This window comes from Garra rufa, chromosome 18 (genome assembly GCF_049309525.1).
Source record: "Garra rufa chromosome 18, GarRuf1.0, whole genome shotgun sequence".
Lineage (NCBI taxonomy): Eukaryota > Metazoa > Chordata > Actinopteri > Cypriniformes > Cyprinidae > Garra > Garra rufa.
This window is the reverse complement of record NC_133378.1, coordinates 26,940,525-26,953,243: the sequence shown is the minus strand read 5'-3', so window position 1 is coordinate 26,953,243 and position 12,719 is coordinate 26,940,525. Positions and strand designations below refer to the sequence as shown.

General features: G+C 35.1%; 2 protein-coding genes across 2 annotated transcripts in view; one reads left to right on the top strand and one right to left on the bottom strand.

The window, feature by feature from the left end:
• Positions 1-2,408: 2,408 nt before the first annotated feature.
• tac3a (tachykinin precursor 3a) lies at positions 2,409-4,716 on the top strand. Its single transcript, XM_073823784.1, has 7 exons — positions 2,409-2,532; positions 2,807-2,922; positions 3,008-3,107; positions 3,229-3,258; positions 3,336-3,389; positions 4,109-4,187; positions 4,358-4,716. The coding sequence occupies exons 2-7, from the start codon at positions 2,821-2,823 to the stop codon at positions 4,374-4,376; spliced, it is 384 nt and encodes a 127-aa protein (XP_073679885.1). The 5' UTR covers positions 2,409-2,532; positions 2,807-2,820; the 3' UTR covers positions 4,377-4,716.
• An 857-nt stretch (positions 4,717-5,573) lies between these two features.
• The window catches only part of c1galt1la (core 1 synthase, glycoprotein-N-acetylgalactosamine 3-beta-galactosyltransferase 1, like a), a 10,664-nt gene continuing 3,518 nt past the window's right edge, over positions 5,574-12,719 (bottom strand). The window contains exons 3-4 of the mRNA XM_073823591.1: positions 11,547-12,211; positions 5,574-6,190 (exon numbers count right to left, since the gene is read on the bottom strand). Of these exons, the coding sequence (XP_073679692.1) occupies positions 5,861-6,190; positions 11,547-12,211 (995 nt within the window). The 3' untranslated portion in view covers positions 5,574-5,860. The remainder of the gene's footprint in view (positions 6,191-11,546; positions 12,212-12,719) is intronic.

The following is a 12,719-nucleotide window of genomic DNA, read 5'->3' as shown; positions in this document are numbered from 1 at the left end:
CATGACAATGACCCAAAACACACGGCCAAGACAAGAAAGGAGTGGCTCAAGAAGAAGCACATTAAGGTCCTGGAGTGGCCTAGCCAGTTTCCAGACCTTAATCCCTTAGAAAATCTGTAGAGGGAGCTGAAGGTTTGAGTTCTCAAATATCAGCCTTGAAACCTTAAAGGCTTGGAGAGGATCTGCTAAGAGGAGTGGGACAAAATCCCTCCTGAGATGTGTGCAAACCTGGTGGCCAACTACAATAAACTGTCTGACCTCTGTGATTGCCAACAAGGGTTTTGCCACCAAGTACTTGACCAAGTCAAGTTTTGCGAAGGGGTCAACTACTTATTTCACTAATTAAAATGCAAATCAATTTATCACTTTTTGAAATGGGTTTTTCTGGATTTTTTTGTTGTTTTTCTGTATCTCACTGTTTAAATAAATCTACCATTAAAATTATACACGGATTAATTATTTGTCAGTGGGCAAACGTACAAAATCAGGACAGGATGAATTTTTCTTTTACTCACTGTATGGTCTACTCTTCTAACTGCCTGAGGAGAGTGAAAAACTAAAAAAATATATACTTACCAAAACCATAAAAACTCAAATTTTTGTTATAAATAGATTTTGTGATGTAATATGTCCACTTAAAACTTTGGCAAGCATCCTAAATCAGAAATTGCACCCACATTTGCAGCAGAAAGACAGTGTTGGGCAAGCAGATATGTTGACCCAGAAATAAGAGGACAATATGAGAGAGAAACAAAATACAAAAAATTTAAACTGAAGGCAATGTATACCTTTAAAATGTTATACAGACTTCAACCCTGTCACACCTTGTCACCTTAATATTTTTGGAAAAATATAGGGAAGAAAAACATGAAAACATTTCTTGCCAATTTCTATCTGACATGTTAAGGACTAAAACAATAAAATTGTGATTTTAATTAAACTTCTAAATTATAAATATTTTTTACAAAAACAAAGAGACCATAGATGCACAGTTTATGTATTTTTAGCTTCAGTCCTGGAAAAATGTTAAAAATATAATAAATGTTACATTTGTTATCATTAAATTGATATCTGTGTAAAATCCTTTTTAAACCAATACCATTTTGTTTATCACAGGGTCGAGAAAAAAAGGTTACTCAATCTGAAATAAACTGAAAATAATAAAAGGTTGGTAATGCCTGAGGTGGGTAAATATGATTTCTTGGAGGTTTGACATGTGCCTAATTATGTGGAGTATTTAGAAAATGAAGCATGTAGTTTTATGTAAAAAAATATATATATTCAAAGTTAAAATTTTACCCTCCCGAATTTCATCAAAAATATCTTTTTTTTTTTTTTTTTTTTTTTTATAAATATCTTAATTTGTGTTCCGGAGATCAACAAAGGTCTTATGGGTTTGGAACTACATGAGGGTGAGTAATTAATGACAGAATTTTTATTTTTGGGTGAACTATCCCTTTAAAAAAAGTAAACACCAGCAACTGGAATTGGAGTAGTAGAAAGAGGAATCTGCTGAATTGCAATTCAAAATAATTGAAAAAACAGGTAAGTCAAGGTTTTCATTTAGATAACATCAGAGATGATAATCATAATAAAAAATAATTACGTAAACAACAATGAAAAAAAATTTAACGACATTGACGAATGTGTTGGAGTCTCACAGGTATTATTTTGTGAATGTAAGCGGGTTAGTACTGCCTGGGCTGCGCTATCATAGGCTTCTGTTGATGAACTGATCAAATCTGTGCTTTAACAGAAACTTCAAAGCACAGCTGCCCCTTGCATGGTGCATACTGAGTGTGGGCAGCAACTAATGGATGTTCCCACTAATCAACCCTGCATGTTGCCAGGCCAGTTAGATGCCCCCTCAAGATGTCCACAGAGTCCGCGAGACACCGTTCTCATCAACCACCGCTCCATCTGTGTAATTGCTTCCTTGAGAGATTACATTCCCGCCAGTGACAGCACCAATTAGGCAGTCAGGAGGAAAATACAACAATAAGGCCCTACTTAGCGGAGAAAAGGAGCATTCGGATAGATATCAACATAATCTTAATGAGTCAACAAACATGACATTTGGACACGCTCTCACGCAAATGTTCAAGTTTGACTCACAGATGCAGAAGACCCTGTTTCCTTCAAGCCTCGCACTCTGTAACCTTGAAAGGGTCAGAAAAAAACCTGGCAAAGTTACAGATATGAGATTAAAGTTGCAAGAATTCAAATCTGAGTAATTGGCGAAAGGCGTTTGACAAAAGAGGCTACGGTTTGTCCTTTTAAGGAATGCCTTACGCCTCTGATGTCAGGATCTCAATTGCATGGTCATTGCTGATGCAGACTACAAACCCTTAAACCACACCTACACTGCGACATCTGATTGGACTTACGCACATGTTGCTATCATTTAACAATCAGACAGGAGAGAATCCCCATCTCTGTGTCTCTTGTCTGAGAGTCCATCACAAAAGGATTTAACTCCTCGACCACAAACTGTAACTCAGCTGTTTCCACATAGCACCATCCTCAGCTTAGGTGAGTACAAGACCTTGTAAAATGTATTAGAATTTACAATTTTACATTCGTTCAATTTATTAAAAAATCAATTCAACAAAGGGTTTCCTTCCTGTTAGTTCAGTAATAAATTATACTGAATACCACTGTAAGAGATTAAACAAAACAAATATGTGTAACTGCATTTAGGATTGTAGAAACTTTGTTTTGATTTTCATTTAAATGTTACTAAGTCTAGCAAACAATTATGCTATGAAAAAAAAATTGCTTTACTATCTTGACATTTTCTCCTCAGACTTATCTGTAACGATGTACCGTGGGCTAGTGTTACTGTTCTTGGTTTTGGTGCTGGAAACCCGATGGAGTGAGTCGAGCTGTCAGCAGTCAGAGTCTCAAAGATCAGTTTCAGGCGTAAGTGACACCTTATGATCATCTAATAGGCAGAAATATATAGTTTTACCTCAGCTGCATACTAAAAAATTCATTTCATGCACAGGAGAGTCCAAGTTTTCGGCTGTCGGCTCATAACTTGCTGAAGAGGTATAATGACATAGATTATGACAGTTTCGTCGGATTAATGGGGCGCAGGAACGCCGGTGAGTAAACAGATATTTTTGTTGTTACTATTGTTGTAATTTTGTATCAGTTTTACTTATGTTTCCTACTGAAACGTGTTTTTAAAATATTTACGAATGTTTTTTTGTTTTGTCTTTTCAGACACAGATGATATACCACCTCAGCGTAAAAGTAAGACATTTTAAGGTTCTTTTTATGCTTTCTTTGTTTAAAAATAAAAGAGGAAATAAAAATATGTTGTCTTTTAGGGGAAATGCACGATATCTTCGTTGGACTCATGGGGCGACGAAGCGCTGATCCTGGTAACAGCTTTTCTTTTCAATTCAGTGGTGTTTGTGAAAGACATTACGTTAACGTTACTTTTAGATGACGGTTTCATTGATATCAAATTACACGAAATCATTTTTGTGGGTTTAAAGTCTAAATTAAACACGATTCTTCAACTGAGTTGTCCTTGCAGGTTGCACGAAATAAACAAACCTGAAACGCGTAGTTCGATTCACAAACAAATGACTCTTATGAGCCGGTTCTTTTTAGGGAATCAAAAACATACTTCTTAACTAATGCAGTCCGATTCACGAACAATTGATTCTTATGAGCCGGTTCTTTTTAGGGAATCAATATATACACTGTGGAACAGCTTGAATTGGTTTTACGAACAAATGACTCATATGAGTATGTTATTTTAACTAATTATAACAGAGCACATGAGTTACCGATTTAAATCTAAAGAATCATTTATTGAACTTGTTTAATCTTAAAGCGGTGACTGAATCAATCTGTAAGGTTTTTTACTTTCCAAGTCAAGTACGTTTCGAAATTAAGATTCGTGAAATTTAAACTAGTGCTTGACTCTTTGTTTGTAAGACAACGTGTAGTTAAAATTACACATTTGTAACGACTGTTTTTATTGAACCATGTGGGTTGAACGGCAAACATATGACACACTTGCTTAATATCAACGCTAACATTGCCAAAAAAATTGCACACAAGACTTACTGTACGTTATTTGTTTCGTCAGAAACTGGGCGTCCATGGAGGAAAGACTATCCAGAAACAAGCGCAAGCGGAGGCATCTTCTTCAACAAATGCAAACTGAGGTAAGCACTTCAGTAAAGTTGTTCTGCCATCTGCAGGCTTTCGGAAGATATTACAACGTCTATCTTCCTAACACCACGGTATTTGTAATTATAAAGTCTATTATTCCGAAATTACTGGCTGTCCTTGTGAATATAAACTTGTTTCTTGTTTGTTTTGCTGTTTGTTGCAGGTTTCGTCGTGGGTTATAGGCAAATGAATTATTTCATATCCAGTGAATCGTCTATCCCACCCTGTCATGACAGCTTCTTTTCAAGACATTTCTTTTGGAGCAAAAAAAAAAATCATAATTTATTTTACAAAAGTGATAGAGCAAGAGAAAATATTTATATAAGATGAATCAAATAAACATGATTTCCTATGGTGTGATTTGTTTCATTGTACTGCAGATTATAAATTTACCTAGATTATATATCGCCACATTTACATATCCACTTACATCCCCTGCATTTTAATATATTTATGAAAAGTTATTTTTGCTGTCTAATGTATAAAACATGATTTTTGTAAATAAAAATATTATCTATCTGATCTCACAATGTTTTATTACTAAAACGGTCAAAACAACATAATGTAGTGACTTAGACTCTTAAACCAACTGCATATGTGACCCTAGACCACAAAACCAGTCTTAAGGGTCAGCTTTTTTAAATTGAGATTTATACATCATCTGAAATCTGAATACATAAGATTGACATTGATGTACAATAATTGGCCGAGATACAACTATTCGAAAATCTAGAATCTGAGGGTGCAAAAAAATCTAAATATTGAGAAAGTCGTCTTTAAATTTGTCTAAATTAAGTTCTAAGCAATGCATATTACTAATCAATAATTAAGTTTTGATATATTTACGGTAGTAAATTTACAAAATATCTTTATAGAACATGATCTGTACTTAATATCCTAATGGTTTTCAGCATAAAAGAAAAATTTATCATTTTGACCCATACAATGTATTTTTGGCTATTGCTACAAATATACCCGTGCTGGATAAGACTGGTTTTGTGGTCCAGAGTCACATACAGAATTATGTAAATTAAACGTATATGTATTGTAACTTGGTGTCAATATAATCATACTTGAGCAAACATTGATTGTGTCCCTAATACTTCAAGTTTGACTTGAGTGTTAGTGTTTTGGAGACCGATAAACCACACTATCTCTTTAAGGTAACAGTTCAGTACCTGCACAGTCATAGACAACAAAAAGAAGGCCATTTGAAGAAACCCCAAAGAATCATAAATTATACGAAACTCAGCTTCATATTTGACTTGGTGTTGAAAAACAAAACGATTCAAGCCCTTCATGTCCTTTGGCTATAATATATATAATGTATGGCTTGTGAATCTAGACACATTTTTTGTACTCAGACTAGAAGGCAGCAAAACAATTTATTCAAATAGCAGGGACCTTATTAAGAAATCCATCGAGTAGCAAAATCCGAAGTGACTTACAGTTGACTTATTACTGGCACAATCAGTCAAGTCACTGTACTTGCTCAACAGCAATAGGGACAAAATTTTGGTTATTAGCCAAGACCTGTAACCAATTTACCACTCCATTTGCACAGTCTGGATGACTTCAAATGCTACACAAGTTCACAGTTCACATCTGTCAGTGCTACATGCTTTCATTTTGGATTAACACAAGAAGAAACAATCATTATTCACAATCATGCAGTGCTTCTGTCTGTTATGTTTCTCCCCTGGGCAGCATTTGTGACTTTGTGATATGTTGTTCCAGTCGTCTTCACTTTCTCAGCTCTAGGATTTATGGTGTTTGTTGAAACAGACTTTTCTTTAACACGCTCATCTAATCTCTGAGCTTCTACGGTGGGTTTCCCAGTGTGGGAAGCTAAAGACAGTACAGCAGGCACTGGAGGCTGGTAGCGGTGTTGGTAGCCATAGGGCCTCAGACGATAAGTGTAGTACTCAAGGGTGTACATTAGCACAGGGTCAACGTAGTGAAAAGACACAGCTAGATCAGAGCAGCACTGTGGGCCCTGTAGAGGAAAAAAATAAGCATTAGTGATGCCATTCTGTTACATTTCAATGTTATCACAGATAGTCATTTACTCACCCCTATGTCATCTAAGACATATCTTTCTTTATTCAGTCGAAAACAAAGGTTTTTGAGGGAAACATTCCAGGATTTTTCTCCTTCAAAGGGGATCAACGGGTTGAAGGTCCAAATTGCAGTTTCAATGCAGCTTCAAAAGTCTCTACACAATCCCAGCCAAGAAATAATAAGGGTCATACCTAGCGAAACAATCTGTCATTTTCTAAAGAAATTGAAAATGTATATACTTTTTAACCACAAATGCTCGTCTTGCATTACGACTTCAGGCATTACATTACCACGTTGGAAAGGGCACACATGGTTAGTTCTTTGTCTGTGTGTTCAAAAACTCCATCTCATTTTCTCCTCCAACTTCAAAATTGCCTGACATCGTTGTTTTACCTTTTTTTTGTAAAGGGCGTTTGACTTTCTTTGCACGTTCGCTTTGTAAACAATGGGTCAGTGCTTCTACCTATGGTATACGTAATACATGAAGTCGAGCTAGTGTAAGATGAGCATCTTTAGGGAAAAAAATATATACATTTTTATTTTTATTTTAGAAAATGACCAATCGTTTCACTAGATAAGACCCTTATTCCTTGGTTGAGATTATGTAGAGCTTTTTGAAGCTGCACTGAAACTGCAGTTTGGACATTCAACTCATTGAGTTCCATTGAAGTCCACTATATGGAGAAAAATGCAAGTTTTCGGCTGTCGGCTTATAAATTGCTGAAGAGGTATAATGACCTAGATTACGACAGTTTCATTGAAATAACGGGGCGCATGGACGCCGGTTTGTGAACGGATGTTTTTGGTGTTGCTGTTGTTGTTATTTTATATCAGTTTTAATTCATTTTTCTAAAAAAACGCGTTTTAAAATATTTACAAATGTCTTTTTTTTTTTTACAGACACAGATGATATACCACCTCAGTGTAAAAGTAAGACATTCTATGGTTTGTTTTGTGCTTTTAAATATTCTCTGTTTAAAAACGAAGGAAGATGTCTTTCAGGGGAAATGCACAATATCTTTGTTGGACTCATGGGGCGATGGAGCGCTGACCCTGGTATTAGTCAAATCTCTTCAATTCAGTCATGTTTGTCAAAGACATAACATTAACGTTACCTTTAGATGACTGTTATCTTAAAGGAGTAGTTCACTTTCAGAACAAAAATTGTTCAAGGGTGTCAGTACAGATAATGTACTGACCCCCTTGTCATCCAAGATGTTCATGTCTTTATTTCTTCAGTCGTAAGGAAATTATGTTTTTTGATGAAAACATTTCAGGATTTCTCTCCATATAATGGATTTCTATGGTGCCCCTGATTTTGAACTTCCAAAATTCAGCTTTAAATGGCTCTAAACGATCATAGCCGTGGAAAGAAGGGTCTTATCTGCCAAAACGGTCATTTTCTAAAAAAAAAAATTACAATTTATATACTTTTTAACCTCAAATTCTCATCTTGTCTATCTCTGTGTGCACTCTGTGTAGAGATTAAAAAGTATATAAATTGTAAATGTTTTTAGAAAATAACCGATCGTTTTGCTATTTAAGATCCTTCTTCCTCGGCTGGGATCATTTAGAGCCCTTTGAAGCTGTACTTAAATTGCATTTTGGAAGTTATGGAGAGAAATACTGAAATGTTTTCCCTCAAAAATCATAATTTCTTCTCGACTGAAGAAAGACATGAACATCTTAGATGACAAGGGAGTGAGTACATTATCTGTACATTTTTGTTCTGAAAGTGAACTACTCCTTTAATATCAATTTACACAAAATCATTTTTGTGGGTTTACCCTTAACCCTTTTTTCTTTGTAAAGAGCGTTGGACTTTCTTTGCATGTTCACTTTGTAAACACTGGTTCGGTGCTTGCGTCTATGTTACACGTGACGACGTAATACGCAAAAGTCGAGCTAGTGCGGTGTTTCTCAACCCTGATCCTGGGCGCCCCTCAACACTGCACATTTTGTATATCTTCCTAATCTAACACACCCATTTCAAGTCCTGGAGATGTTTTCTAATGAGCTGATGAGTGCAATCAGGTGTGCTTGATTAGTGAGACACAAAATGTGCAGTGTTGGGGGGCGCCCAGGACCAGGGTTGAGAAACACTGAAGGTGCATTCCATTCGACCGTAAGTGGACTGCGAAGTGGACTTCACAGGGTATTCCGCCATCTTAAGTGAGATTCCAAACCGAAGGGAGCGAACATGTTCAGTTCGAAGGGCACTGCGAACGGCATAGGGAATAAGGGAACATCGCGTCACCAGTTAGAAGTAATGATGGAGAAGAGCCGTTGAAGTTTTTTAAAAGGCTCTGAAATGGAGCGGTTGCAATAAATGTTGTTATTATTATGCAAATTAGAGTGTTTATGAATGGTTATGGCGATTCATGTTACATTTGCATATTGTATTTTATGAATGAAAGTAAAACTGGCGAGGTGAAGCTGTGTCTTGTTTTATTTAATGTTACCACAGGATAGTTAAATATAGGCTGTGTGTGGGGAAAAAAGTGCGTGAGATAAGACCACAAAAATCTGTTAATCTGTTAACGGTCTAAACAAATACATTTGGACTATATTTTTTAGATACATACGTTTATATGTATTTTATATGTATTTAAATTTGAAAGTAAAATAAATTACAATATTTATTTATGTTAAATCATAATCTGCTTGACCCTGCAGTTGATTTGCTTTGATGACGTTCCAGGGCATTCCAAATGAGTGATTATTGTCAGCAAAGTCCACTTCAACGGATATACCGTGCTAAGGGAGTAGGGAGCAGTGAACACTGCGTAGGGACCCTGTCGATCGGAACGCACCTTGAGCTAGTGCAAGACCAGCATCTGTTGTTAAAACGTATATCATTTGTATTTTTTTTTTTTTTTTGAAAACGACCAATCGTTTCGCTAGATAAGACTCTTATTCCTCGGCTGGGGATTGTGTAAAGCCCTTTGAAGCTGCATTGAAACTGCAATTTGGACCTTCAAACCATTGAAGTCAACTATACGGAGAAAAATCCTGGAATGTTTTCCTCAAAAACCTGAAGAAAGAAAGACATGAACATCTTGGATGGCATGGGGGTGAGTAAATTATCAGGAATGTTTTTTTCTGGAAGTGAACTAATCCTATTAACGAAAAGTCCAGGTTCACTGCAAGTTAAACTCAAATCAACAGCATTTGTGTCATAATGTTGATTAACATGAAATTAAAAAAAGCAAAAATCAGGGTTACAGTGTGGCACTTTTAATTAAGTGAATGTGGCCAATCTGTAAATATCAAAATGCAGCCACACGACAAATAGTATGTGTTAATGTGATTTTAGTGTAAAAAAACTGCTTCTATTGTAAGAGCTTCACTGTAACAATGTTTTTTGCTCTTTTATAAAAAGGAAAATTTAAGATTTTTGTCACTCTGTCATTAACATTGTTCAACTGAGCTTAACTTGTATTAAAAAAGGAATTTTTCAGAAAGAAATGACATTTCTATTCTAAATCATGTTTGTTTTCATACTCGCTTCATAAACACTGAAATAGCATTTGTATCCTCACTTGTTTGCACTTTGTTGACCATGACAAGACAAAATTGTGTTTATTTCGTGGGTTTTGTATTGCTAGTCATTAGCTGTCTAGTCACGAATCACATCATCACGTACATGAAAGGAAAACTATTGACAAACCCTGTCCCCATCAAACCTATCCATTGTTGGTTTCGCTTGCAATCACCTGAAGGAGTTTCTAGTTCAGTGTGGCATTTAAAAAACGAGAGGGCTAAAATTATGAGAGGTAATTCCGTTCTCAAAGTACATTTCTCAAACAATGTTGTTGATTTTTATTCATACCTGAAATACTGCCTTGAATGGAAAATTACTTCTAACACTTCAATTGTTTTCTCCTCTCAGGCATAGATGGTACTTAAGTCCTTAAAACTTTAAAAAAAATGAGTTTAACTTCTGTCATTATTAAAGTAATAACTAAGTTGCTTCCTGTGTGTAGGAGACAGAAACTGTGGAGTGTAGAAAATGTCACAAAGGACATACACTACCAGTCAAAAGTTTTGGACAGTAATTCTCTACTGCTCACCAACCCTGCATTTATTGATACAAAATACAGCGAAAGCAGCAATATTGTGATGTAATTATTCCTCTGATCGAAGCTAATTTGCTAAATGATGAATATCTAAATTAAAAGGCTTTTTAAACAATACACACTATACCATTTAAAAGCTTGGAGTCTTGGGAAAGAAACCAGAGAAATTTATACTTTTATTTAGCAAGGATCCTTTAAATTGATCAAAATTGATGGTAAAGACATTTATAATGTTACAAAAGATTTCTATTTCAGATAAATGCTGTTCTTCTGAACTTTCTATTCATCAAAGAGCCATAAAAAATTCTACTCGGCTGTTTTCAAATCAACAAATCAGAATATTAGAATGATTTCTGAAGGATCGTGTGACTGGAATAATAATGCTGAAAATTTTTGCTTTGAAATCACAGGAATAAATCACATTTTAAAATATATGAAAAATAAAAACGGTTATTTTAAATAGTAAAAATATTTCAAAACTTTACTGTTTTTGCTGTACTTTGGATCAAATAAATGGCAGCTTGGTGAACGGAAGACACTTTAAAAACATTAAAAATAATATTTTATCCTAGACTACCATTCAAAAGTTTGGGGTCAGTAGTTTTTTTAAGCTATTGAGGGCGCATTAAATTGATATAATGTGAGGGTACAGTCATTTAAAATATTACAAAAGGTTGAAACTTTTTTTATAAAATAGTATTTCACAATATATGACCCTTGATCACAAAACCAGTCATAAGGGTTAATTTTTTGAAATTGAGATTTATACATCAGCTGATTAAAAAAGCTTTTCATTGATGTTTGGTTTGTTTGGATAGTATAATATTTGGCCGAGATACAACTATTTAAAAATCTGGAATCTGAGAGTGCAAAAAAAAAAAGAATATTGAGAAAACTGCCTGTATAGTTGTCCAAATGAAGTTCTTAGCAATGCATTTTACTAATTAAAAAGTAAGCTTTTATATATTTATGGTAGAAAATTTACAAAATATCTTCATGGAACATGATGTTTACTCAATATCCTAATGATTTTTGGCGTAAAAGAAACATTTTGACCCATACAATGCATTTTTGGCTATTGCTACAAATATACCCGTGCTACAAATAATTTTTACCTTGGTGAACATAAAAGACATATTTAAATTGTATATATATATATATATATATAAAACGCTAATGTAATTGTGTAAAAAATGTAAGTGTGTGACTTACTTCTACAATTGGATAGTAGCAGTAGTTCCAGTACCAGAAGGTCTTGGAGAACTTTCCTGTAAGATGGTGTTCAGGAATGAAAGGATGGAAGGTTTCGCGGTGCAGTGAGTCTCTGGAGTCCCCTGCTACCACCCCCATTTTCTCCAGACACTGACCCATCGCTAGATCCTCCACTGAGGTGGTATGAGTGCACACTTTAGTGCTAAAACCCTCCACAAACCTTCTCAGGGCCTCTTTGCTGAGTACATAACCTGCACCGCCGCTCATGTACCCCTGCTTGGCATACGGTTTGAACCTCTTGCCAAAGTATATGGGCTGCTCTGCAGTGTAGTTTGACAAGATCCAGCGCAAGTTGTCCACAATGACAAACGTGTCATCGTCGGTTTTGAGGAACCAGTCTGCCTCATCGCCGTGGTTCTTCAAAGCATAGTGGAAGGCACGAATGGTCTTCCAGTACAGCTGGTCACGGCCTTCTCCTGTGCCGAGGCCCACTGTGGGGAAGCTGCGGTCTTCCTCAGAGCTCATGAACAGCACTACGTTACAGTGACGACTCCACGTTGCCTTCACATGCCGAGCCTTAGACTGTAGATTACTAGGTCCTGTCATTACCCAGCACAGGATACGCACTTTCTTAAATAGCTCATCTGCGATGAGACCGTCCTCTCCTGTGTATTTAAAACAAATTTCATAGTTATGTTGTAATTTAATACAATAAAAACATAGTATTAGAGACTAAAAGTTAAAAAAGCTTTACTCATACAGAAAAGAACAAGATGCTTATAATTATGTACACTAACCTATCACATGAAAAAAAAAGATTATCTTAGTGTTTTTATCTTGTTTTCTAGTATAAATATCTAAATTATTGAATCAATATGCATTTACTTACTTACAAGTAAAATGGCTTAATCTTAATTCAAAGGCTAAGATTATTTTTCTTAAATATATTTTCTTGTTTTAAGCTAAAACTGACAATTTTGATCATTTATAAAAAAAACAAGACATATCTTAAGTCATTTTACTTCTTAATTCATCTTGATTAAATAGCTTTTAGATATTTATACTACAAAACAATACAAAAATATTAAGAAAATCATTTTTTGCATTCCAGTAGCCGAATAAAAGCTATTTTATTTAAAGAACTTTTATAGCATTTATAATCATCAATATTTT